This window comes from Parus major, chromosome 17 (assembly GCF_001522545.3).
Source record: "Parus major isolate Abel chromosome 17, Parus_major1.1, whole genome shotgun sequence".
Classification (NCBI taxonomy): domain Eukaryota; kingdom Metazoa; phylum Chordata; class Aves; order Passeriformes; family Paridae; genus Parus; species Parus major.
In genome coordinates, this window is record NC_031785.1 from 3,986,537 (window position 1) to 4,012,872 (window position 26,336).

The 26,336-nt window shown below is 41.9% G+C and overlaps 1 protein-coding gene across 9 annotated transcripts; it reads left to right on the forward strand.

Moving 5' to 3' along the window:
* Positions 1-26,336, forward strand: TSC1 (TSC complex subunit 1). Of its 9 annotated transcripts, XM_015644892.3 has the most exons (23): positions 272-290; positions 7,272-7,334; positions 8,378-8,553; positions 9,405-9,508; positions 10,133-10,285; positions 11,957-12,101; positions 13,119-13,273; positions 13,560-13,633; positions 15,005-15,183; positions 15,645-15,754; positions 15,976-16,099; positions 16,477-16,592; positions 16,820-16,892; positions 17,773-17,871; positions 17,964-18,531; positions 18,751-18,794; positions 19,318-19,484; positions 20,368-20,550; positions 20,897-21,007; positions 21,500-21,622; positions 22,580-22,767; positions 22,872-23,033; positions 23,307-26,336. In XM_015644892.3, exons 3-23 carry the CDS (start codon positions 8,448-8,450, stop codon positions 23,785-23,787), a joined length of 3,465 nt encoding a protein of 1,154 aa, XP_015500378.1. In that variant the 5' UTR covers positions 272-290; positions 7,272-7,334; positions 8,378-8,447; the 3' UTR covers positions 23,788-26,336. The 9 variants fall into 9 exon arrangements, with proteins under 9 accessions (XP_015500379.1, XP_015500376.1, XP_015500383.1 ...); XM_015644893.3 differs by lacking the exons at positions 272-290; positions 7,272-7,334 and adding an exon at positions 1-148; XM_015644890.2 differs by lacking the exon at positions 7,272-7,334 and having other exon boundaries at positions 169-290.

Genomic DNA, 26,336 nt, shown 5'->3' on the forward strand with positions numbered 1-26,336 from the left:
CTCCGCTGTGGGACTCCGCGGGGGCGCGGCGGTTGCGGGCTCGCCCCTCGTTCATCCTCCGAGGTGGGAATGTCCCGTGAGGCGGGAGAGGCGAGCGAGGCGGGGAGGGAACGGGAGAGAAGCCGGGAAGCCCGCGGAAAACGAGGCGGTGAGACAGGACTAGGTTGTGCGGCGGAGGGATCTGAGGGGCGAAGCGCTGTGATGGGAGGGGGAGGCAGGGCCAAGATGGCGGCGCCCTGTGGGCCGGAGGAGCCCGGAGTGGTAAACAGCTGAAGGGAGGAGAGGGAGAGGTGAGTGTGCCGGGCCGCCTCCCGCTGCCACCGCCGCGGCGACACCGGGGACAGCCGTGGGGATGGAGAGGAGGAGGCAAAGCAGATAGATGAACGGGGAAGCAGGGAGAAAGGGTTGGGGGAGGAGGCGGTAGGAGAAAGGGAAGGGGTCGAGGCGATGGGGAAGGAAGGGGGGGTGATGTTCTCCCTCCGTCCCCTTTCCTGCCTCCCTTTGTCCCCTTTCCTTTTTTCCAGACAAACTTGCTCTGGAGCGCTGCCCGGGGGGCTCGGGGCGCTGCTCCCCCCGCAGGGTCCCCCTACCAGCCAAAGCGCCCTTTTAGTTCTGAGCTTTTTATCCAAAAAGGCTCAGCACCCCCATTGCAAAGGCTGTGCCGATTTCCAGGTTTCCCCTGCCTTGGTTACTTGCTGACGAGGTTCCCTTGTCCGGGGTAGAGTATTAAATAAAGCAAAGACTTGTTAAAGTCTGTCCCCTCGGTGAGGAAGGCTTTTCTCATTTCCTTGCTTCTGGGTAGGTAATGTGAAGTCAGGATGTTGTTTACTTCTACAATAAAACATTTTGCTTCCTGTTATCACAAAGAACTTGGAAGGCTGCAGTTCTGAAGTTTTCACCCTTTGTTTGCTATGGATGCAGCCTCTGTCATTGTTTTATCAGTTTAGGCAGAGCTTCTCTCCTTGCTGTTCGGGGTTGGGGTTTTTTTAATGAATCTTTTACAAGGCAATGAATGAAAGGAAGAACGTGCCTTAAAGGAATGTATGATTCAAAACCCCTGGAAATGACCCAGAAACCGGGATCAGGTTTTGTGTGCAAAACTCTTTCCAGAACTGCTGTTTCCAGAGAACCTTCCAGTGGGTGCTAATACAGGTTTTCATTCTTTTCTGCGGTCTGAACCTGCAGTTTCCTGACATTGCCTTCTGGGGATAGTTGTTGGAAATCCATCAGAATCGAAGCACTACTGAAGTTATCCCATTAGCTGAAAAAAAAATTCCTCTTCAATTTATGTGCATGAAAAATTAGAAAGTAAATCTTTGAAAACTCTGGAAGTGTTAATAATCAGTGCAGACCTTGGGAATCTATCTGTCTGCTGTTGTCTTTGCTGAGCAGCAGTCAGGTACTCCACTTAGCAGAAACAGCTACGCCACACTGAAGTTTAAAATCAAATCAGGGGCTTAAAATCCTTTACTCAGTGAAAACCCTTCTGCTTTGTTTTTGTTTGTTCATTTGTTCTGGTTTTTTAGCAGCCCAGTTCACCCAGGACTACATTTGTGGGGAATTGCATGGACTTACACCGATGAAAATGTTGTCAGATTATCTAATGTGTCATGAGATAAGATTTAATTGAAATTATTTTATCTCTGTCTGTGTTTAATCCTGACACCTTAACTCTTTGTTACCTTTATGGTGACTAAAAAAGTCACATTATTAATGGATTCCCATGTGAGATATGCTGTCCAACTGCAGTTGTTTTGGTGTTTGGACAAATATTTGTCTTCAGTAACTATTTGTAGTTTAAAATGAATGCTGGCTCTATTTGCAGCTGGACTGCTGGGATGTTGACTTGTCCTGATTCCTGAAATTCTTCCAACTGCCAGACACCTTCTCGTCAGCCCTGACAGGAGCTGGGGATGTGATTCAGCCTCTGTGCAAACTGTAACACATGCATAGTGCACACACATAAATATATATTGGGAAAAGATACCTTTTCGTTTATTAGGAATAAATCCTTTGTCGTGAGGGTGCTGAGGCCCTGGCCCAGGGTGCCCAGAACAGCTGTGGCTGCCCCTGGATCCCAGGCCAGGTTGGACAGGGCTTGGAGCAACCTGGGATAGTGGAAGGTGTCCCTGTCATGGCAGGGAGTGGAACTTGATGGTCTTTAAGGTCCTTTCCAACCCAAACCATTCTGGAATTCTTCAATTATAAGCAAATAAAATAATCAAAATGCTTTGCAGTGGTGGAAGCGGAGGAAGGAGTACACCAGATTTTGTGGCAACTTGCAGACAGGTGTGTATTTAAGAAAGAATGTTACAGATTCATGTCTGGTATTACATGTTCATGTAGTTTAATAAACACACTGAGGACAAGTAATGATGTTTCCTTTCTTAGCCTAAGCATTTCTTTGAGTAGCACATTAAGATCCAGAGTAAAGTTCTTACTGTGGTGAATTGCTGTCCCTTTCTTGGGCATTATTCATGTTTTCTTCTTACTTTACAGTTGCACATAATTTGCTATTGTTCTGTGTAGAGCTGGGTTTAATTCTTGGAGCAGTTAAAATGCCTTGATGGGTACATTAGATAGGTTGCAGTGGTTTCAAGGTTTACTGAATTACTGCCTAACTCTATGAATATTTTAAAAGATTCCTCTTGGGGGCAAAAAAAAAGTGCTGCAAAGATTTAGGAGTTTCACTCCTTGTGTTAGTGCCAAGTTTAGAGCTCTCTGATTACCTGTTTGTAGTTAAAAAGATCCTACAGTTGGACTGGCCTTCTGTGTGTAGTGTTAATTAAATTGTTCTAGAAAGCCAGAGCTTGTTCTTATTTATTTATTTGCTATTAATATATGCAGTTGTGTATAATAAATTGCAATAACTCTCTGACTCTCTTTAGTAGCTGGCTGGTTAGGCTGGCTTCTGCCAGAGGATGAGGTGACAGCCTTTCCATGTTTGGGCTTTTTATGATGTGGATTGTTTTTAAACAATTTTCCCTCTGACAGAAATGGGATGAGTAGCAATTAGCAATAGTGTATTAGCACAGCAGAGTCCAGAGAATCTTAAATGCTGCTGAATATTATTTTCTCTTTGTTTGGGCTTGTTGGGGTTTTTTTTGTGATATTCCTGTTCCCACATCTGTTAAGCACCAGTAACAAAGTACAGGAGAATGTGTATAATATCAAGTTATAACTATAAATAATGATCTTGTTTAGTTATGGAATCTTGTACAGGTCTTAATACAACCAGGAAAATATTTTCTATTAGAAGAAGCTAGACACCTTCATTCTTTAAAGATGAGTAAATAAATTAAATTAATTGTATTGCTAGTTGTAGTGATCAGTTTGAAATGAGGTTAGAGTGTTTAGAGTTATTTCTGGGTGGTGAAAACGGGAATTAGCAGCTGCTTGCTTTCATATGCCACCAGTGGTTTTTCTCCCTGCTGGAACTTTTCATTCATTGCTTGTGTCACTTGTATAATGGCAATGTTCAGTTTAACTAAGGGACATATAAGATTGGGCATGGTTAGGAAGCATAAAATGGGCTTCAGTTTTTTTGTGGTGAATGGGAGGGGGTGAGGCTTAATCCTTTCATGGCCAACATTTCAAAGATGCGAGCGAAAAGGGCTGCTGTGTTCTCAATCTGAATTTTTCTTTGAACACAATTGATGTAAAATTATTCTGTCCTCGTTCATGGCTTTTGCCAAAGCAATACCTGGGGATGTGACCTGACCTTACCTGCAATAGAAATCAGATGGAAAAGTGTAAATCTGGAGGTTCTGGTCTTGTGTAGACATCCCCTTTTCTCTTGGGGCAGAGAGGGCAGTAGCCATATACTGGCATACCCTAAATTTAACTGCTGCTTAATGAGGAGAGATAAAATGCTGCTGTTGATCCCCTCCCCATCCCCCAGAGTAGGTCCTGCTGTCTGAATTTGGGTGTCATTGCAGCAAAGGCCGAGGGTGTGTTTGTGGTGTGTCCCCCTCCTCCCCACCCCTGCGGGCAGCATAACTGGCACTACCAGCTGCTTTTTCATTTGGCTTGGGATAAAAATACACTGAACAGAAGAACATCTTCTCTTGACAGAAATACTTAGAGAAGTCATAATCTTTGGGAATACTCTGCTGTCTCTTTCTCTGTTTAGCCTTTTCCAATTAATATTTCTACAGTCTATTTCTACAGTCTCTCCCTTTGTCTCGAGTTTGTAGCTTAAACTGTTTTGTGTTGTTAAATTAGCTACTGAAAAAAATAAATTTAGACTTGGTTCTTGGCTTGTTGGCTCATTTTCCTTCGGTAAGATGGCTCCAAAGCTGTACTGGTACTTTAATACTTTTTACTAAGTATATCTTAAAGAATGCTCTTGAATATAAGAAGTGCTGTCAGTGTGATATTTTCCAGTGAGATTAAAATGTTGCATTTTAAATGGTGTTTAAACAGACTTTTTTCTACTCTTTACTAACCAAGTACTTTGGATCTTTTGTATAAAACTACTTTTAAAAGTTAGTGAAGAGTCAGTGACTCAAATCACATGGAAAGTGTACTTGTTTTAATCCTATTAGTTGCAAGAATGGTTGCAGGGATGTGGAAATTCTTCTGATGAGGGAATGATTGCAGTATCTGGGGATGGAAGCATTAGAGAGGCTCATCTTGTAACTGTATTTGAGCAGAAAGCCGGTGATGTGATACTGTAAAGGTGTCAGGGATGTCCTGTTCACAGCACAAGTATCAATTCCAGATACAAAATACTGTGAAGCCAGTGGCTGATCCTGCTGTTTCACAAGGTGATGGGAGCCCCTTAACCTGGCCTGTGCTTGTCTACAAGACTTGAAAATCACATCACAAATTCCTGGTGGGACTGTGATAAATCACACTGACACCACAGAGCTGAACTTCATCTGCCAGAACACAGTGTTTTCTGACAAAAAGCCTGTTGCCTGTAAACTACTTATTCAGCTGCTTTGCTTTAAAAACGTGTGACATGATTTAAGACTATTGTTGAAATTTCCTGGCTTGTTCATTTGCTCAGATTTGGAGCATCTCAGTCTTACCTAGAGTTCAAAATGACAAATGACTTTACCTGGAGAAAGCTGTGATTTGCTTTTTTAAAGTTGTGGCCATTTGTGTACAGTGGGGTGACAACATTCACTGGTTTGGTGTAACTTGAGATAAAGTTCCACCTCATGAGGTACCCATGTATAACATTGCCCCTTTTTCAGATGTGCTTTGAAATACTTTTATTAGTATTTTGAATACTTTTGAAGTGGAGACTTCTCCATTTTAAAGTACTCCAGTGTACGATTGACAAGTATAAATGAACGATTTATTGGCACAAGGTCACTCCAGCCATCTGTTTTAGTCAGGGAGCTTGGGAAATGATCCGTTACCTACATGTGTGTCCTTATCAGCAGCTGAGCTCGCCTTATCAGCCTCGTCCTTATCTGGTGGCAGGGTTTGTTCGTGCCAGCACAGTGGCACAAAGTTTGAAATCCTCTTACCTACTCAACGTTTAAACTGGGGTTTTCCCCATCTGTCTGCAGAGGTATTGTTGAGCCTAACTTCCAGAACTCATCAATAGTCTCTCCAAAACTGTGTTTTGTGATCTCACCAGGCCGCAGATTTTCCTCTGGCAATATCAGAATCAGTGAAACTGCTGTTGAGGATTTTACTGGTCCAATATAGTGGTATTGCTCAAGGGAAATAAGAAGAAAACAATTCTTTTCACTGGTGTGGGATGGGAATCAGAGAGAAGAGAGCTGACAAAGTTTTTATGGAGCAAAAAAGCACAGACTCGTGTTTCTGCTGCTTTAATTCTCAAAACAGGTTTTGCTTGCAGTTGCTCTAGGGGTGTGGCCATGCATCTCTTTTGTTAACAAGACTTTAAACAACTAATTCATGTTGCTTAGGAAGCTGGTGAATCCATTGCTAACCATAGCTGAGACTGTGTCCTGATAGAAATTGAGGGATAGCAAGGCCTGTTTGAAAGATGTGTTCTCAGAAATGAAGGAATAGATTCCTTGGAGTGAGCTGCTTCCCCATACAAAGTTGCTAATGCAGTCATTGAGTCAATTCAAAATTTTAATGATTTCTAGAAAGGGAGAAAGGAGTTGGTTCCTCAAAATTGTTAACAGAGTGGAAGGCTGACTTAGTTTACGTGGATGTGTGGCTTTAAACCTTTGGAAAGGATGGTGTCACTCTGAGTGTTGTTCATCTTCTAAACAGTGAGCGCTTTGAGGAAGGAGTTGAAGCTTGGGAGTCTGCACAGTGTAGGGAAAAAACCAACAAAAAAGCACAAACCAAAATCCTAACCCACAACAAATGCCAGTTCTGATTTTATGAAAAGCATAGATCCATTCTGCTTTCAGTAAAAAGCAGCTTCCCTCACCCCAAGTCTATTCTTTTATTATCCAAGTCTTGCTCACACTACCAGCCAGTTTTAAGTCTGTAGGTTTAGCATTTTGCCAGCATTAGGCTAGAAAGGAAATAGCATTTAAATCTAAGCACTTCAGTGATCAAACTCTGCTGGCTGCTTGACCTGAAGTTTCATTGGGACTATTCAGTTATGATCACTGAAAACTGAGGGTGAGATGTTTTATGTTCTGCAGTGATGATTACTGCAATGTTTCAGCCAGCTTGTTGCTACTGAAATGCCAGCTGGGAGTGTGGTGCTGTATTATCACCTTTGAGTTTGCAATCAGTGCCAGGTTAAGTAAGCTGGCACTAAGGTGGCACTAAGAAAAGTGACCTTGGGCAGTTCTTCAACTGCAGTGATATGTTGCAAATGACAAACCTTACTGGTGGAAATGTTAACTCCTGCTGTGACTTCGTTAAATGTAAATATTCAAGAAAGTAATATATATATATAGGTAATTACAGCATTATCATTTAAAACAGAGCGATGATCTGTGCTCCTTGGCTAATGCCTAAAAATGTTTTGAATAGAATTTAAAGGCTTAAATTAATTACTGTATGTTCAGAATAGAGAAGAATCATTTCTGTGCAAGATTCTGCCTATAATAAATAAAACTTGAGCAGCTTTTGAAGGGTCACAGTACAAAACCATGGTTTTGTGGAAACCATCTAGTTTGAGGTAATTACACAGCTTAACCTGTGGACAGTTCTTTAATGGGGAACTGCAGCACCTTTTGGTGCTGTGCAGACTGTCCTCATGCACAACTCCTCTGTTCTGTTTGAAAACTTAGTGATGTTCTGGACATACACCTGGTGTGATAAGGAAGAAATAATTTGAGCCTTTTCTTAACCTCTTTCTGGTTTTTCTTTATTAGTGATCATGAAAGGTGTGTGGCTGACAGCATTGCAGACAGAAGCTCAGGTCATCCACAGAACAGGTGCTGTAAATACAACTGCAGTGGAAAAACAATTCTGTGTGTAAACTTGGTATATGTCAGTCTTGCCTTCCAGGGGGAAGAAAATGTATTCTGGCTTGGAGTGGGAGGGAAGAAACCCTTGCTGATAATATTAGGTGTATCTAAAGCCAGATTTGTTCTTCCACTGGGAAGGGTTTGGTATAGGACTCTTCTGCATGAAACAAAAATTGATTCATTTTGTGGTAGATAGGTCAATGTACACCTGAATCCTTCTGGTGCTGATCCATGGGAAGAAGCCATTTTAAAAGCCTGGCTTAGATTTTCTCCCACTTAGCACTGTGCAGCTGACCAGTTGTTATCTGCACATTGTTGCATTTAATACTTTAAGCAGTTTTTGCACAGCAGAGTTTGTGATCACAAAGCACACGAGTGAACTCAGAATGTGTTGTGCTGCTCAGGCTGGTTTTGGTGTGCTCAGGCTGCCCAGGAGCAGCAGCTGCAGCAGCCCTGCTTGAGTTTCCCAGGAGCTGCAGCCTAGCCACATTGCAAAGTCTTAAAGCCCAAATCTCTCGGAGTGCAGCAATGCAGAGCCCAGGGCAGTGAATTCCTGACCTGGTCACAGGAGTGGAGAAGATTCTGGAGGTGTGTATTTTCTCCAAATTTTAGTCATAGGCAAAGGACTGGAAAGGTGGTTTGAGGATGAATTGCTGTAAGGACTCAGGAGTGGAGGGATTCCAGGGATCTTTTTGCATTTTATTCAAAATTTTACTTCAATTTACTGACCTGGAGAGGAAATTTAAAAAGTAAGGTAAGAGAATGCTCTGACAGTCTAGTTACTGAGGTCTTCTGTAAAACTGATTAATGTCTTTGTGAAAAACATGAAGAAAACCTTGCTCATGACTCACTGGCTTTCTGGAAACTCTTACAGCTTTTATTGCAGGTGTGGAAACCCTGACAGTCCTCTCAGTGTTAAATGGGCACTTGTGTGGAAAAGAAATAGGAGAGATGAGAGATTTTATATGGAAAGGGAAAAGTTCACTCATCTGCTGTCTCTTCTCTCCTAGTCTGGTAGAAAGACATCAATGAAGAACTTCCTGAAGTTTTAACCTCCACATTCATGTCAGTACGTGCATCATGGCACAGCAAGGAAATGTTGGTGAGCTCCTCTCAATGCTGGATTCTCCAATTCTGGGTGTCCTGGAAGATATAACAGCTGCATTCAAAGATAATCTCATTTGTGGTATGTATCCTTTTGTGTAGTTCTGGAAATTGTTTTGCTTTTACATCAATAAAAGTTGAATAGTGTGGGTTTTTTTCTATCAAACACTGTCTTTGCAAATGCAACTTGAAAGAAACTCTTGATATTTGGGTTTGAAATTGCTCTAAGGAATGAGAGTTCACTCCATTTTGCTTAATGGTATGGCTCCTGGAAGGTCTGTTACATAATTGTTAAAACTATTACAAAATGACTGGCTTTTCCTGAGGCAGAGCTTCAAGTGTGAGCTGATGAAAGTTTCTTTGTAAAGCGTATCTAGAAAGAATTAGGTGTCACCCAATGTACAGGAACCAGTGAGATTTTGTTAATAGTAATAAAAAAATAGCAAAAAAACTCTACTCCCATACAAAACAACAGACTCAGACTTTGTGGAAAGTGGTTGCTGCTGTTGAGGCATCACTTGTGCTGACAGAGCCTTTTCAGAGCACGAGAGCGCTGCCCTTGTCCTTGTCCCTGAACTTGCTCTCCTTCATGTGCTGAAGGGAGAGAACATCAAGTCACTCCTGAACACTTTACTGGGTAAAGCACCCTTGCAGCTCAGCTACCTGTAGGGTTTTATGGTTAGACAGGAGTTGTTGGTTGGTAAGAAACCCTGTTCCTTTCCCTGAGCTGAATGCAATTGCTTGAATGGTTTGGAAGCAGGAAATGTAGTTGAGAGGTCTCATTTTCCCAAAGGTCTGCTAAACACCAAGGACTGCTTTATGTTAGAAATTGTGTAATAGTTGCTTAAAAGTTCTGCAAGTTGTAGCAAGTGCTTCTCTTTTAGTGTATTGAGAATGTTTTGGGTTTTTTCCTTGCTGTCCCCAAACTGACAGACCGTGGGCCTATGCTTGTCAACAACCTTGTGGACTATTACTTGGAAACCAATTCTCAGCAGGCACTGCATATTCTGTCCACTCTGCAAGAGCCTCATGACAAGGTAAAAAAAAAATCTTGTTATGTTAGATTTTAGCCTGGTATTGAAGCAGCCTTTAAATAGCATCCATTAAAACTCTAGGGGTTCCACTCTGGTGTAGAATTACCTTGCTGTAGAGATGTAGTATCTCTGTAGTAAGAGTGGTTTAAGCTTTAAAAAAAAAAATCTTGAGAGGTCTCTGTTTCTTGAGTTGCTTACACTGACCCAATTACGCAAAGAACCTCTATAACAGAAAGGGTTTGGAGGATTAATGTTGTCTCTTTACAGTGCTCCTGCTGCAGAATGTGTTAGCCTAAAACAAATTGGGTATTTTGAGAGCAAGAATTTTAAATAGGTTGGAAATGGCACTACAAATTGGCTGCTGCCCAGATTTATTTTTTTTTTATTATTTACTTATAAAACATTTCAAAGTGCAGGGACTGCTTCTGGCCTGTGTAGTTTGTGTTTGTCTACCAGTAGTCTCAGTTATTGCAGGGTTTTATATCCTCTGGGATCCTGTATATTTATAAAATGCCCATAGTTTCCATGTTGACAAACTGCTGAATATAGACTGGTGAAAAAGAGTGTAGAGCAGTTAAATATAAATACCTTTCTTTTTCTGCCACTCTCTGCAAAATCCTTTATCAGCATCTACTGGACAAAATTAATGATTATATGGGCAAAGCTGCTACTCGTTTACCCACCCTCTCTCTGCTGGGACATGTGATAAGACGACAACCATCTTGGAAACACAAACTTTCTCAAGCACCTCTCCTGCTTTCATTGCTTAAATGTCTCAAGGTAAGAACTGTCAGTGCTGTCTATAAAACACATGATGTAAACTTGCATACAGATGCAAGGCATTTGATTCCTGTTTTGATGTCATTTAGTTAAGCCACAGTGCTATTAATACCAGCTGAATACTCTGTGCTGATGTTGTTATTGCTGACAATCTTGTTTCTAAATGCCACTATCACTGTGAGTTAGGAGTGTTTATTGAAACTTTTCCAAAATAAGTTAAAGACAAGAGGGCCCTTGGTGAAGTTGGTGTATATCTTGAATGTGAATCTAATGAGAAATACAGTAACTTCCCACTGGTGCAGTTTGAATTTGAGTGTCCTCTACTTGTAGTGTAGATGGGCCATGCAGTGGACTATTCCCTGGTGAAATTACCTTGGAAGTAGCAGACTTTCTCTTCTTAGATACTGACATGCTGGACTACAAGGAGGTAGCTGTTCCCCCAGGCTTTGTGGGTTTTTCCCCTGATCTGCAGATTGATCAGGTGTAATACTGTACAGTACTGTACCAGTGAATAAGGAATGATAAGGGCTTTGAGACCTAGAAGGCATTGTCGGTAATGGAATTTATTATGATAGTGAAGAATCCACATGTCATGAAGTCACATTTAAATGCACAATGCAGTCAAGTGCCAGCACTCTTCAAAACAAAACTACCACAAATTTGTAACTGCCAAAGGAGCAGCTCCAGCTGCTGTTACTGGAAGTCCTGACATGCCTGACAAGATCTGTTGCCCTTTGCAGTGTGACTGAGGGAGGAGTGAAGTGTGTCAGAAGGCTGCTGGGAGTAGAACAGAGATGTGGAAGTGCTGGGGATGTGGACAGAGGGTAGGGATGGACAGGAAATGTGTTCTGATAGGTTTTGTGTGACTGAGGTAGAGTAGTGGCTGTAGACACACAGAGGAGGATAAATCCCTAAAAACTGACTGTCCCATCAGCCTGGGTGGCTCCTGGGAGATACCCAGAGATTTCAGCAGCACTTGCCCACAGCCTGACCTGTGCTCTGTGCACCCTGTGCTGACAAAGCAGAGGAGCTGCCAGGGAAAATGTGCATTAAACTGAGAAAGCAAGAAATGAGTTTGAACATTTTCTGTGTCCATTCCTAAAATCTGATTCTCTCTTCCTGTTTCATCCACCCAAAGGTTTGTACTGCCCCATCCCTTTCTTGTGGCACAAGCCAAGGTGTTCCAGTCATTGTTTGAATTACTGCTGGGTGAAATTACCAGCAGCCAAGTCTAGTAGAAAAGCTTTTGACCCCTATGTTGGTAACTGGCCAACATCCTTGAACACCCTGATCTGATGTGCAGTTTCTGAGCCTCTGAATGCTGTGTGTGTTTAGCTCTGGGAAGGAAGGAAGGTGGCACATAAGATGCTTCACATTCCAGTAATTGTTTTTACTCAGCTGTGGGACTGTGGTGATGTTCCCTTTTTAACTAAGCCAAGTGTTTATACAGAAAAGCAGCAGAGTAGGAGCAAGAATCCCAAATCTATTTTTTCTTCAAGCTGTTCTGTATGAAAAAACTCAATAATCTTGGATCATTAAGTTCTGGTAGGTTTCAGAGGGGCTGTTTCAATAGAGAACATTTTCCATGATGATGGTTCAATGTTCACTTCATCCTTGGAAAAAAATAAGTTCAACACATTCAACTAATGCAGGTTTTTTCCCTTCTTGCAGACTGACACAGATGTAGTAGTACTCACCACAGGTGTCCTAGTGCTAATAACCATGTTGCCAATGATTCCTCAGTCTGGCAAACAGTACCTTCATGATTTCTTTGGTATCTTTGGGCGTCTCTCAGCCTGGTGCTTGCAGAATCCAGGTGAGATTTCAACTTTGTTGCATGCAGTTGTGGTTTAGCAGTACCCTTGTGACTCGTGTGAAGTCGGTGAGCACATACTTCTGTGAGAGTCTTAATGGTCTGAGATTATTTAAACACAGAAAATGACATGTTAAGCCCACAAGCTGTTCTGTTCTTTGAGATCATGGGCGAGTTTTTTGCTCAGAATTTAGAAGTCTCAGAATCTTCCATGTGATGCTTCTACTGCATGAAATTTCACTGAACCAAAGTACTGCCCTGATGACAGTGAAAAGGAGATTGATCTTAATGGAGAGAGAAGGAGAAGTGCTCATGATTGAGGCAGATTTTGGGGAATTTCATATTCCCAAATATAAATGGGGAGGAGCAAGAAGCAACATAAAGAAGAATTTATTTTAATGTGCAACTGTCAATAGTCATGAAGTTTGATAAAACTGGTTTTCTCAGAGCCCTGGCTTTGCTGAATTTGTTGTAAGGGGTCTGATATCTAACACCAGCAGTATCTGTGAGTGTGGCTCGTGGCTGAATGAACAAATGCTGTGTTAAGCACATAGAGCTGCTATTTAGAGAGCCGTTCTGCATTGCAAGTAGGATTGGAACTTCTGAGGTGAATACTAAGGTTTGTCTGTTGTGATTGCTTTTGGTCACTACAAGCTTTTAATTTTTACCTTTTGAAGTGAAACAAACCTTAGTTTCCTTTTTTAATCGTTCAGTCTTACTCTGGCTCACTATCTAGAGGAGTTTCAGGTTTTAACTTGAATAAAAGCAAAGCTGTGTTTTGAGAATGACAGCACACTGGTTGGAATTAATGGTCCTTATCTTAATTTCTGGGTTTGCTGTGAGCTGATGACTAAGAGTTGCTTGTTTTCTGAGAAGATTTCACAGTTTCACTAGGGACTATTTGTATCTCAGAAGACTTGTTCCAGCTAACATTTCAAATTTCAAAGTACTACACTTGAATTCTTAAAACTTTTGTTCTTTTCTCCAATGTAATGAAAAAGATTCTAACTACTTTTTCAGGTCATGTGGCAGAGATTTATCTTGTCCATCTTCATGCCAGCGTTTATTCTCTCTTTCATCGTCTTTATGGAATGTATCCTTGCAATTTTGTCTCTTTTCTGCGCTCTCACTACAGTATGAAGGAAAACCTGGAGACCTTTGAAGAAGTAGTCAAGGTAAAATGCTGCTCATTTGTGTATTATCTGAGGCAAGGAATTTATAGCTACATATTCCAGTTTAATACAACTGCCAGTTCAGCTGAGGGCTGTTCAACAAAACACTATAACAATGAGGACTGAAGGCTCAGTTGGGATCGACTCTTGAAGCTGTGGTGATGTGTATTAACCTTATCTGTTAAATGTTACTTTCTGAACTATTGGGATCAGTAGTTTGCTAATCAGTTTTGTGTGGTTTAGTGCAATCCAAAGGTGCTGCACTAATAAAAGTCCTTCTTCCTTCCAGCCAATGATGGAACATGTGCGAATTCATCCAGAGTTAGTGACTGGATCCAAGGACCACGAACTGGACCCACGAAGGTATTATATGTTCTCTCTGCTATTAGGAAAGGCTCAAATTGAGCAGCTTTCTGTGGGGTTATTTCAGAAGGTTGCAGCAAAACCTTTTCTGTCAGCAACAGTTGGTGTGGGGGTGTTTTGCCACCCAGATTTTTAGGTGCACCAGGTATACATGTAGACTTTCCTCATCCCAGCTTACAGCTGGATGAATAAGAAGAAACTGTTGTGAAAGGTCATAAACAACAATGTTGGGGTTCTAAATTAATTTTGTGTCTGGGATGGCAACTGTCTTCTACTTTATGACTTGATGATCAAACATTCTCATAAAGATCTAAAACAGTTTGCTTGTAATGAATAAACTGAAACTGCCAGAAATGCTTCATTGGCTGAAGGTTTGGGTCATATTCCTTGGGTTTCTTGAAGTATTTGATGGGATTGAAGTGTTTAAAATGGCTTCAGCGTGTCTTGTTTTGGTACCTAGATATTGGTTCATTTAACAGATCAGTTCTTTTAACAGGTATGTGTTAACATTATCAGCTGTATTAGTTTTCTTTAGCAATAGGCTCATTTGCCTGCAGCAGCACCACTTGCTGCTTTTCTCTTGTCTCCACAGGCCCAGCCACTGAAGAGGAGAATTTGACTCTTGTTGCTGCACAGTAGTGCTCTTGCCCTGCTTTTCAGAGCCACTAAGAAATCACTCCTAACTGGGAACCCATTGAGTGTCACAATGCTCAATTTTGCAGGGGGGAGGGTGTCACCACTCAGGAGCACAATTGGCACAAACCTACCAGTGGAAGCCTTCTGTTTTGGTATCTTGGATAGACAGCCTTCTGGGCTTTCTCTTCTTTGCAGTGAACTTCCATTCCCTAAAATACTGGGCAGATCTAATCTGGCTGTCTAATTTAGTGAGAAGTAGTTTTCAGGATGAAGGAGGTAGTAAGAGTAAAAAACATTCCCCAAACTTGGGAGGAAAAACACAGATCTGAAACTGGCATTGCAGACAGTGTTTGCTTAAATAATACAGATTCCCTCACTGCTGGCATGTCTAAATTTTGACTACCAACATCTGAGTGTAGTTGAGCTGATTTCTACAGCTGCTGAAGCTCAGGATCAACCAAGTCTTCGTATGCTGTTCCTCCTTTCCAGAGTGCTCCATGGCAGACCTTTGTGGATCTCTGTGTCAAAGCTGTTTGTCTCCTCTTTGAGACCCCCTCTCACAAGTCATCTGGTTGCAATTTCTGTCTGGTGCCTTGTTCCAGTTTGGCTGGGAGCATGCAAAGCCACCTGGAACAAATGAACCATCCTGCAAGACAATTCCTCCTATCTCCAGGAACTCTTGTTTTTAACAATAATTGACTAACTTACTCTTTTGGATCCAAAAACTGTCTGCAGGTGGAAAAGACTAGAAACTCATGATGTTGTGATAGAATGTGCCAAAATCTCCCTGGACCCTGCAGAAGCCTCGTATGAAGATGGTTATTACTCTGTGTCTCGGAAACTCTGCACAAGCTTAAAACATCATCAAACTGACCCCAGTGCCAGCTCTTATATTGACACACAGAGCAGCTATGGTAAGACCTGCCTAATGGCTAATCAATACCCAATTGCTGGAGGAGAACTGGCCCTAGAGCAAAAAAACCCTCACTAATTTATCCCACTTAAAGTCTGATTCTTAGGCACCAGAAAATAAACCATCATTAAAAAATATATATACATAGATATATTTTCTATGTGCAGACATGCAGTGTGTTTTCAACATTGTCTCTTCATCCCCTGTCCTCCCTACCCCAAAACAACCGAAAAATAAGAAGGCTGTAGTATGTATGTAATTCATGTAATGAATTCAATGTAATGTATTCAATAGATAATTTCTTGGGCTGGAAGAAAAGGCTCTAGTTACAAATGTGTGTGTTAAATGGATTTGAAAAGCTTTGATTAAAAGCCTTTAGGTACTAGCCAGAAGAATCATAGGTTTGTATTTGATGTGTTGGATGCTTTGGAATTTTGATTTTCTCTTCTATTTAACTTTCAGGGACTTCTACCCCATATTCCACTCCTCGGCTGACACTATCACAAATGCCAGGACAGCTACCTCAGATTCTGAGCCCACAGTCCATGAGGCTGTCAACTGAGCCACAGCAGGTAAAGCAGAAGATGAAGCCCAGCAAGTTTTCATTCTCTGCACTTTCATAGTTTCTTGTGCCAGTCTTAAAGATCCATGATTTTGAGCTGTGCTGTGAATAGTTCAGAAGTTGGTGTTCATTTCACATTTAATCTCTGCCTGATTTTCTGTGTGAAAACTTGGATGCAGGTGCTTCACATGTTCCTTTTGTGAGCTCTGCTGTGTTTCACTCTGTGCACAGGTCACCATCTGGAGCCCTTCTGCAGTGTGTGGTATGACCACGCCACCAACATCCCCCGGTGTTGTCCCATCAGAGTCATCCCAGTCTGCATCACAACCCTACAGCAAAGCTTTTGGCACATCTGGTACGTGCTGCATTTTAGAATTAGGTCTTCAAGGTTTGTGTTAGTGGAAATTCTGGCTGTAAATTTTAGTGGAAATTCTGGCAGTTTTTAAATGGGAATGCCACATCATGCCAGCTGATAGGCTTGAGTGATTACTCCTGTGAACTGAGTACCTCACCTAGAGTAGTACTGATGCAAACTGAGAGGAAATCTGTGAATTCAGTGCCAAAGTCTGAAACAGCTTTTGGGAAATGGCAGTTTTGTGTTGATAAACAGTTGAAAGAGATTTCAGAAGTAAATGCTATGAGGTGGTGTTTAAATGTACGATTTTTCACATGCAATGTTCAGCTGAAAGGAGGAAGGGGGAGCCTGCTGAGAGAACTTGTGCTCCTTTTCAGCAGGGGGGAAAGGAACACCTTTGGGAACACCAGCCACATCTCCTCCTCCACCCTGCACTTCAGATGATTTTGTGCATGTTTCACTCCCTTCAGTTGCTGCCACACCTCCTAAAAAGGTATTACAAAATTCTTCTGGTGATCTAATCTGTTTTTTCTTCATTGACTTGACTTAATGCAGTGACCTTAACTGAGAAAGAAAAATCAGAGTAGGTGGTTTATAAAAAATTTTGCATTTCACTGCAAAAACTCTTCTAAATGTAGACAGCTATTGCCACTTCCAGCTGCACAGTTGCCAATGAAATCTAAGGCAATTAATGTGTTCTGGGTTTCTTTTGTTTTCCAGGAGGACAAATCAGATTCTGGGAGGCCTTTACTGTACCGACAGCAAAATGTCATGAACAGCGATAAATCATTGGGTAAACTCCATTTTCCTCTCCCCATTATTACAACCTATTGTAAACAACTCTGGTTTTTACTGACACTTGTTCCATTTCCCAAACACTTTTCCACAGGCTTTTTTTTAACCTGGAGTTCTTTGTAGTTCCAGGATCCTGCCTTAACCTCTGATTCAGCTTAAAACCTTTTTGTGATGCTTCTGATTTCAATTTAACTATTCATGTTCAGAAATAGCTTGAGTTGTTTTTTTTTTTACCTTGCTCTGCTGCATATTTAAAAATACCAATATATACTAAAGGCTGAAAAGGGATATTTATTTTTATAAACTCTGATTCTTTGAGGATGATTATTAGAAGCAGCAAGTTGTATATTAAATTTTGCCTCAGCAAGTTATCTGTCACATGTCTGGATCAAACTGTAAGGCTTCATGTAAGGGTAGATATGCTACTCCTTCTTAAAGGCCTCTAGAAAAACTTAGTTTTCTGTCTACAATTACATTGCTGTAATTGAACCTATTTTAAAGTCCTGTGGAATACTGAAATCAGTAGGTTGAGGAACTCAACTTTTAATAGGTAAATGTAGATTCCATTTTCCATTCTCTGTTGTCTACCTCTGTGACAGTTGTAGAAAGGGATTTTGGAACTGTATTTGAGACTTCTGTGCTGTGAATCTTTACCATCTTCAAAGTGGAGATGATAGTGAAATTTAAAGCTGGTTTTCCATGGTGGAATAGAACAGGAATCAGATACTTTCCTCCTCTGAGGAAGCATCTGAAGGATGACAAGCTTTTATTCTGAGGACCTTGCAGCAGTAAAAGACTTATGTATTGTGCTGTGCTAAGGCTGGAGAAAGCAGCACCTGTACAACTAATATTTTGTTTTCTGTTTGGTTTTTTTTCAGACATACCCAGTAGTAAAAGTTCAGTAACCCTAAGTGATCTTCCAGAGTTTTTAGGTGGGTTGTCGTTTGAAGATAGTGCTGAGAAGGACAGAGAGGAAGGTAATGTCTGCCCTCCTTACCTACATCTTAGCTAAGGAAATGTTTGTCCTGTTGAAATACCAGATGCATCATGATGCTTCCCCTCTCCTCAGATGCAATATCTAAAGAGATCTCCGAGATCACGACCGATGCTGAACACATGGTGCCTAGAGGAGGATTTGACTCCCCGTTTTACCGCACAAATGAAAGTCTGTCAGGCTCTCAGAAGAAGACCCACTCAGCAGCCTCCAGTGTTCAGGGACACAGTCAGACCTCTGAGCCTTTAACATCTCTGGACAAGCCTGGGCCTGAGGGTGCACGGGAAACACCCAAACAAACGTTTACTCCCATAGACAAGCCCTGTGGAGGCTGTGGGGAAAGCCCTGCTGGGAACAGGGAAGGAACCTCTGCGGAGCCAAGTATTCTCACTCCCAGCCCTTGTAAAGTACCAGCACAAAGGAGAGTGGTATTTGGGAGTGGGCAGCGTCCCCTCTATGAGCACCTCTTTGAGGTTGCATTACCAAAGACTGCCTACCTCTTTGTTGGCAAGAAGACTGAAGAGCTGCTAAAGAAAGCCAAGGGAACCCAGGATGAAGACTGTATGTCCTCAACTTCTCCCATGGAAGTGCTGGACAGGCTGATTCAGCAAGGAGCAGATGCACACACTAAGGAGCTGAACAAGTAGGTGACTGAAAATCTTACACTGCATACTTTATTGTTACTTTTTTTGTCCTGACTTAATTTTAAGCTATGCTGGAAAAGCAGCTGCACAATTCTTCCCCAATATTTTTATACCAGCTGACTTTAATTGTACTTTTACCAGGCTATAAGCTCTTTGGAGGTGAGCATTCCATTTTTTTGCTTAAACTTACCTGTTAATGCTGCATTTTCTTTTTTCAGATTGTCTCTGCCAAGCAAATCTGCTGACTGGACTCACTTTGGAGGTGAAGAAATTTCTCATGTTTTGACAATCTGTTCCTCTATTATTAGTAGACTTGCTTAAACAATGACCTGTATACTTTTTGCTTGTGGGTTTTTAACTAATGCTGCAAAAAGATGATGCCTTACACTAAGTCATGGTTTATCTGATTAGTAAATAGCTGTGTTCCAGAGAGATGAGCTGCTTTTTTCATCTTGGAAAAGTGCAAACTTCTGGACACTTCTGCTTTTGACCATTTCAGCCTTGCTAAGATTCAGAGTGCTGCTGGTCATCTGGCAGATCCTTGCACCTTCTCACTGCTCATTGAATCTAAAACTGATTGTTTTTCTTGCTTATTTATGTGTTCATGTCTTAGTTTTGTGTACTGAAGCTTCTGTGGTAATGGTGGCTTGGCTTTTTTTCCTTAACCAAAGGAGCAGTCCATTTGAGGCATATATCCATTGCTTTGGGAAAAATGTTTCTGATTTTGTGTTGGAGATCAAATAAAGCAGGTAGTGCAGCTCAGTAACTTCTGTCTCCCACTGCAGGTTCTCCCCCCTCAGATGAGATTCACACCCTGAGGAACCAACTGCTTCTGCTGCACAACCAGCTGCTGTACGAGCGCTTCAAGAGGCAGCAGCACGCGCTGCGCAACCGCCGGCTCCTGCGCAAAGTCATCAAAGCCACGGCTCTGGAGGAGCACAACGCTGCCATGGTGAGCAGGGACACAGCTCCACCAGGAGCTGAGAAACACTGGTACTGCTATAAGTGTTAATTGGCCTGGCTGGTGTCTTTTGGTACTGCTCAATTAACAAAGAAGCCTCATTTGTCGCTTTATTAAAGTCGGTGTTTGTGGAGTGACTTGCACACGAGTTCTGTGTGCTGTCATTATCAATGGCAGTAGTTTGTAGTTGATTGCAGACAGCTGAATCCTTCTGCTTGACCCCTGCCAGCACTTGCCTTTGGATAATTGTAAAGGCTTCTCTGTTAGTGGAGTGGTTGTTCAATGGCTAAACACCTTACTGTATATTTGATAAAGTATTGTCCTTTTGCACCTCAGATGAGGATTAATAGCAAAAGCTTTGAAAACTCAAGTGGTGTTTTCCTGAGGTGTTTACTGTGATAGAATTTGAAGATGTAAGTGCACTGAAGGAGGTCTCAGTACAGATTTAGTTGTGTTTCATAATATATTTTCGTGTTATAGCTAATTCCATCAAGTTTCACCTTCTGATAATTGACTACAAAAGCCAAAAATAGTCTTCCAAGTAGGTTTTGGAAGATGAACTGTTGCTTCAGCTGTGAGGCCCAAGTCCCTGTTGAAAACATGAGAGACAGTGGAAAAACAGACTATTGCTCATTGTGCCTTTGAATATGTCTGTGAGTTTTCAGCCTGTCCATTCTTAACACTATTTCATCTCCTTTTCAGCCAAAACCAAGCCAAGCCCCAACAGCCTTGAGAATATGTTCTGTATAAAATGTGTGTGTGTAGAAAAGTGTTTTCCTGCATGCTGGTAATGACAGCTTTGCTTGGCTGAGCATAGATGCCCTAACTGCTGAGCAGTTATCTTGTCTGATACCTCATGTGGGATTCTTAACAGAAAGATCAGCTGAAACTGCAGGAAAAGGAGATCCAGGCCTTGAAACTGAGTCTTCAGAAAGAACAGGCAAGGTACCACCAGTTTCAAGAAGAACATGATAATATTGTGGCTCAGCTTCACAGCCAGATCCGACAGCTGCAGCACGACCGGGAGGAATTCTACAACCAGAGCCAGGAATTGCAGGTATGAAGCATCAACAAATTTGTTTCTACTTACTGGTTTTAAAAATAACCTTCTTTGTAACAAGACATGAAATACCTGAGAGAAAGCTGCACATTTTTATTAGAGATATTGTCCTGATTTAGAATAAGACAGTGTATAATTGAATGTGCTTAACTTAGTATTGTCCTTTCATAGTTCTGTTTTGTCCTGTCTTTGCTTGGAAATAGGAAAAGGTGGGTTCTTAGCTGGATTGGAGGGGTCAGTATAACTTGATTTCCAGTGCTGGGGGTTTGCTCCCAGCCCTGTGCCCTTGCTGTCCTTAGTGAAGTTTCAGAGCCCTGAGTAATTTCTTTTGTCACTTGAACAGACCAAGCTGGAAGACTGCAGGAACATGATAGCAGATCTGAGGTTAGAGTTAAAGAAGGCAAACAACAAGGTGTGTCACACTGAATTGCTGCTTAGCCAAGTTTCTCAAAAGGTAAGAAAAGTCAGTGTTCCCAGGGACCCTTTGTGTCTTTCTGATCATTTTTTGGTAGTTTTCATCAGGTGCTTATTCTTTCTTGATCTGAAAGAAGTCTGTGCTGAGCTCCTTAGAGTCTGATATGAATTGCACAAAAACAACACAGAAAAATGTGTTTTGGTGAAGAAACTCTAAATTCGTTTAAAGGGCTTCTGAAATTATTTATTTTGGCTTTTTCCACAGCAGGGATTTGCCAATTGCTCATTATGAATTCGTATTAAGACTCTGCTTGACAACTGAGAGATACTGTTTATATCCTAAGTTGAATAGAAATGAAAAGTACTTTATAAAAACAATTTATTTAACACTTAACTACCTATGATGTGTTAGATTTTAGCCTTTGTTTCCCTTCTTTATTAAAATACCCCGTGAACACAGTGCCTGTCAGCTGTGACTGTCCTGCTGAGCTGTTCATCCCAGTGCTGGATTCTGTTCTATTTCCTTTCCCAGCTTTCCAACAGTGAATCAGTGCAACAGCAGATGGAGTTCTTGAACAGGCAGCTGCTGGTTCTTGGGGAGGTCAATGAGCTGTACCTGGAGCAGCTGCAGCACAAGCATACAGACACTACAAAGGTACCAGTGCAGAGGACTTGTGGGGAGATTTCTCTTGAGGTCATCATCCAGAATTTCCCAGCCCTGAGTTCAGAAGGAAAGGCTTTGTAACTTAACAGATTCTTTGTTCTGAAATGGATTTTCAGGGATTTGATTTTATATTGGATGTTCTGTTCAGATGTTTTGTGCCCTGTAGGTTTGAGGAATATCTTCAAGGCCGCTTCTGAAAGCTAAGAAGGGGTTGTTGGGATACACCTGGGATCTCTTTTAGCCAACTCATGTAAATTCTTGGCAATTTATTTTCCAAAGGCCAAAACTTTACTGTGTTCAAATGTAACTGACAGCAGACTGTTGGTAAAATAATTCAGGGTAGTACCAGAATTTGTGGAAAGATCTTAAGGAGGATTTTATGGGTTTTTGGGAGGTGTTACTTTAAAATGAGCATCTCAGCCTTCCCACTCAGTCATTTTCCTATTAAAAGTTAACAGTAACTTCACTAAAACTTCTGTGGTTCATATGGTTTTACTTCCTGACTTCAAAGAAACCTTTTTCTAATTAGAAGCAAGTAAATTACACAACAATATAACTGTTCCTGCGTGAGAGCACATAATTAAAGAAGGTGAATAATATCCTGAAAAAAGTCTTCTACTGGTATTTAATGAAGGCTGTGTTGGAAAAATTGATTTAAAATAGAATTTGTCTACTCTAATCCAGTGCAGAACTGGCAAGAGTGCTTTGATGAAAAGAGGTTTTCATAAGGAACATTAATCTGCTAATAAATTCCAGTGATGTGTAGTTACTTTAATAATGTACATCCTCAGCAGGGCTGGTTTTGTCTATCTGTTTTTAGTCATGTTGCTTTTATTCTGGCTTGCTTTAAAATGTGCCTATTTATAACATCATCAGAAACATGTCTAAACACCAATAAAAATAACACAGGATCAAATTATACTTTACCATTGTGTTGTTTGCTTTGAGGAGGTTGAAATGTTGCACGCCGCTTTTCGGAAAGAACTGGAGAAAGCAAAGTTGTGTGTTCAGCAGCAAAGCCAAAGGCTGGATGCTTCCCAGAAAAGGATAGCTGAACTGGAATCTCAGCTTGCAAAAAAGGACCACCTCTTCCTGGAGCAAAAGAAATACCTGGAAGATGTTAAAATCCAAGCAAGGTAGGGGCTACCTATGTAGTGTTTTAGCTGTGCTTTGACAGATGCAGTCACAGCTGAGGCAGCATCTGGAGATTTTGGACATTCTGGTTTCTCTCATTGCTCAGGGGTCAGCTGCAGGCAGTAGAAAGCAGGTACAAGGCCCAGAAGAGAATCACCCAGGCATTTGAGCTGGAGATCTTGGATCTGTTTGGGCGGCTGGAGAAGAGCAGCCTACTGAAAAAACTTGAAGATGATAAAACAGAAGCAGCTGAAGCAGCAGAAGAAAGGTGAGGGTGGTGGTGTGAAATTTGAAGGACCCATGTGGGATTTTGTCAGTTTTGGACTTAAAAGCAGTGTATGTTGCAAAGCTGAGTGTGTGACACATCTGGTTACCCCTGTCACTCCTGCTTTGCTCCAGAACTATGAAAGGAAATCTGTTGAAAGACATACCCAGAGGCAGAAAGGGAAAGGAATGAAAGTAGTCTGCCTTGGCCAGCATTTCCCTCTCCACTGTTTAATTGCTGTGATTTCCTTGACACATGTCCTCTCTCTTCCCCAAGCAGGCTGGATTGTGGTAATGAAGATACAGCAGGACACAGTGAAGAAACACTGGGTAGAAATGGAGAGACCAAACCTCCCAGCACCCGAGGCAGCAGTAGCAGTAAGGGGAGCAGCAACAACGAGCTCTCCACCTCAGAAAAGCCCCAGAACCAGAGGCTGAGCAGTCGCTGGGAGACATCTGTGTTGCTGGAGCCCTCAACTACTGTCCCACTGACTGTAGGTTCACTCCCCAGCTCCAAGAGCTTCCTTGGAATGAAGGCACGAGAATTATTTCGCAACAAGAGTGAGAGCCAGTGTGATGAGGAGGGGGTCACCATCAACAGGCTGTCTGATGCCCTAAAGACTGAACTATGTAAAGATCCAAGCATGGAGTCAAAGGCCCCTCCAAGCCCTGATAACCTCTCACCTAAGCTCCAGGAAAGCAGTGTTGGACAGCTTCATATCATGGACTACAATGAGACTCATCATGACCACAGTTAAAGAGGAAGATAGTCAATCAGTGTTATTTTCATATTCTTGGCATAGAACAGGAGGCGTGAGTGTGAGTTTAACTAAAAGCTTTTATGTTTCTTTGGTCTGAGTAGTGGTTCATGCAGCGGAGCAGGATCGATGGCCAGGAACGGAAGGAGGCTGCTGAATGAATGCAAAGTGGATTTTTGGGTCTGGAATTGAAAATGCCCAGCCTAACTCTTGCTTCTTTCTCAAATTCAATCCTTAGTAGCGTGTACTAATTTGAACGGACAACTGTTAGCATTTGCAAGTATTTTTTCCCTTTCTCCCTGTCCCCAGTTGAGTGGCTGCATTTATGAACTTGAGTGCAATATGAGGCCAAATTAACATTTGTGAGTTTACTCTGAATGCTTTGTATTTCTTTGCAAGCTTCCCATTTAAAGCAGTTGGTTGTACTGCCTGTCCAGGTGACTTCGGTTCCTTTCATCCTGGAAAGAAGCAGCACTAGGATTTCCAGTGCATTCTCTATTTTTGCCTGTCCACTGTCCCATATCCCTCAGAGCCCAGCCTTCATTAAGTTGGAATCTGATTGAATACCCAAATGTTTAAAGAACATTGTACCTCTGCAAAATGATTCATTCACCCTAATTCATGATCATTGTTTATATTGTCCTTAACATTTCCTGGGAAGTTACATTTGAACAGACAAAAAGGAACTGGAGCTTGTAATGCAGAAGAGACCATAAATGCTGAAGACTTGTTTAAAACACCAGCTTCAGATCTTCTTGGTGTTTGAAGTGTTTGCCTGACAGACTGTGATTAACCTCACACTGGTTCATATGGGAAAGCAGTTGGGGTGGGAGAAGAGGGAAGAAGAAGCTTTACTCAAGTAGGGAGAGGATGCAGAACATGGAGATAGAATTCCAAGCTTATGAAGAACTGCAGAGGAGGATTTGCTTCTCTAATCAGGGAGATGTGCTGCCTCACCCTCCTTCATAGTTCTGCTCTTTGGTCCTGGTCTAAGCAAGACCACCATGTTTTGAGTCCAAGAAATTGGATTCATTCTTCCTGGGAATGCCTTTTCAGGTTGGCTTGGAGAACACAGTTTCCTTTGAGTGCTCTCCTACTCAGATTGCAGCACGTTTTTGAGTTCAGCAGTGTCAGTTTGACTCTAGGTCAAAGGGTCTCCCCTTCACCCTCATCCTACTTCCTTAGATGATAAGGCTGAGGAGGAGTCCTGCTTACACTGAAATCAGAATCCTGGCATGAAGCCTTTCTGTGTTAATCATGTTTTAAGTCAATTGTGAGCCTTCTGTGAAGGAGGATTGTGTGATCAGGGCTTGTCAGTGGCAGACTCAATCTCCTTTGTGACAGAACAGGGCCTGCTGTTAGGAAGGCAGCGCTTGTTTTAAATGTCCCACGTGGCTGGGTCCAGGTGTACTCAGACGGTTCAGGCTTCACAGTTCCCTTGCATCACACGTGGCCTCTTCTCCTAAACATTCTGTGGGTGGCAGCTGCTGTTTAAGAACCACCTCACATAGAAATCAAGTCCAAGCACACTTGCATTTGTAGTTCACATCCCTTTTTAGCCTGGGTGGGAGCGAGGCTGTCAGAGCAGTTGGAGCGCAGCTCATTCTTGGCAGGACTCATCCTCCCATTCCCGCCTCCTCCGTAACTCCAAGGTCTGAATACATTTCTGTCTGTCTTAAATTATTCTCCGTGTCCTTTCAGTTGGTCAGTCCAAACTCTGAGAGTAGAGGTGAACTTCAGTGGTTGTGTCAAAGCTGACTCTGCATGGAGTAGAGAGTAGAGAGTTGGTTGTAAGTGACAGCCTGGTTTTGTCGGCGTCTTTAGGCTTTCTCAGACGTAGTGGTAGCAAACGTGGTAGCACATGTTTCAGTAAGATTTGGAGGTTTCCTGCCCCTTTCCCACTGGATGCCAGCCCAGGGAGTGAACAGTTTGCACACAAAGGGCCTGATGGGCCAGCTCAGCTGGGAATATTGGAGGAGCTCATTCCCATCCTGCTCTGCTGAACCCGGATCTGGTGTTCCCAGGAAAGGCAGGTTTTGTGTCAGTCACAGAAATGCCCTGGCAGCAACACAAGCTCTTTGATAAAGTGGCTTTTTTTTCTTCTTTTAAACAAGATTTTAACACCAGGATAGTAATGGAAACCACTTTAGGTTTGTTTATGGACCACAAAGATTATGGAGGAACAAATTTTGCAATTTTCTTTCCTAAGTCTAAAAATCATGGATCTGCTGTATGTAGTTAACTTGCAGTTTGTTTGAAGGGGTCCCATCAGTGAAGTGGAAACAGATTTTTTTAACTGACTGCTTTTAGTTAAATCTAAAATTGCTGTCTTTGTCAAGTTAATCTGTTCCCTGCCTCGCTCTTTGTAAGCATGTTAAACAATCCACATTAAATGCCATAAATATGAAATACGAGGAAATGGTACAATCGTAAGCTAAAGAGAACTTAAACCAAAAGGAGGTTTTGCTGTCCTTATTAGAATGTTCTAAAATGTCAAGGCAGTTGCTTGTGTTTAACTGTGAACAAATAAAATGTATTGTTTTGCACTA

Bases quoted from the DNA above. Each gene is read 5' to 3' on its own strand.
- TSC1 (XM_015644893.3), top strand. From the start codon at position 8,448: ATGGCACAGCAAGGAAATGTTGGTGAGCTCCTCTCAATGCTGGATTCT. The intron at 16,593-16,819 runs GTATTACAAAAT...TTTGTTTTCCAG, and splicing joins CTGCCACACCTCCTAAAAAG to GAGGACAAATCAGATTCTGG. The intron at 17,872-17,963 runs GTAATGTCTGCC...CCCTCTCCTCAG, and splicing joins TGAGAAGGACAGAGAGGAAG to ATGCAATATCTAAAGAGATC.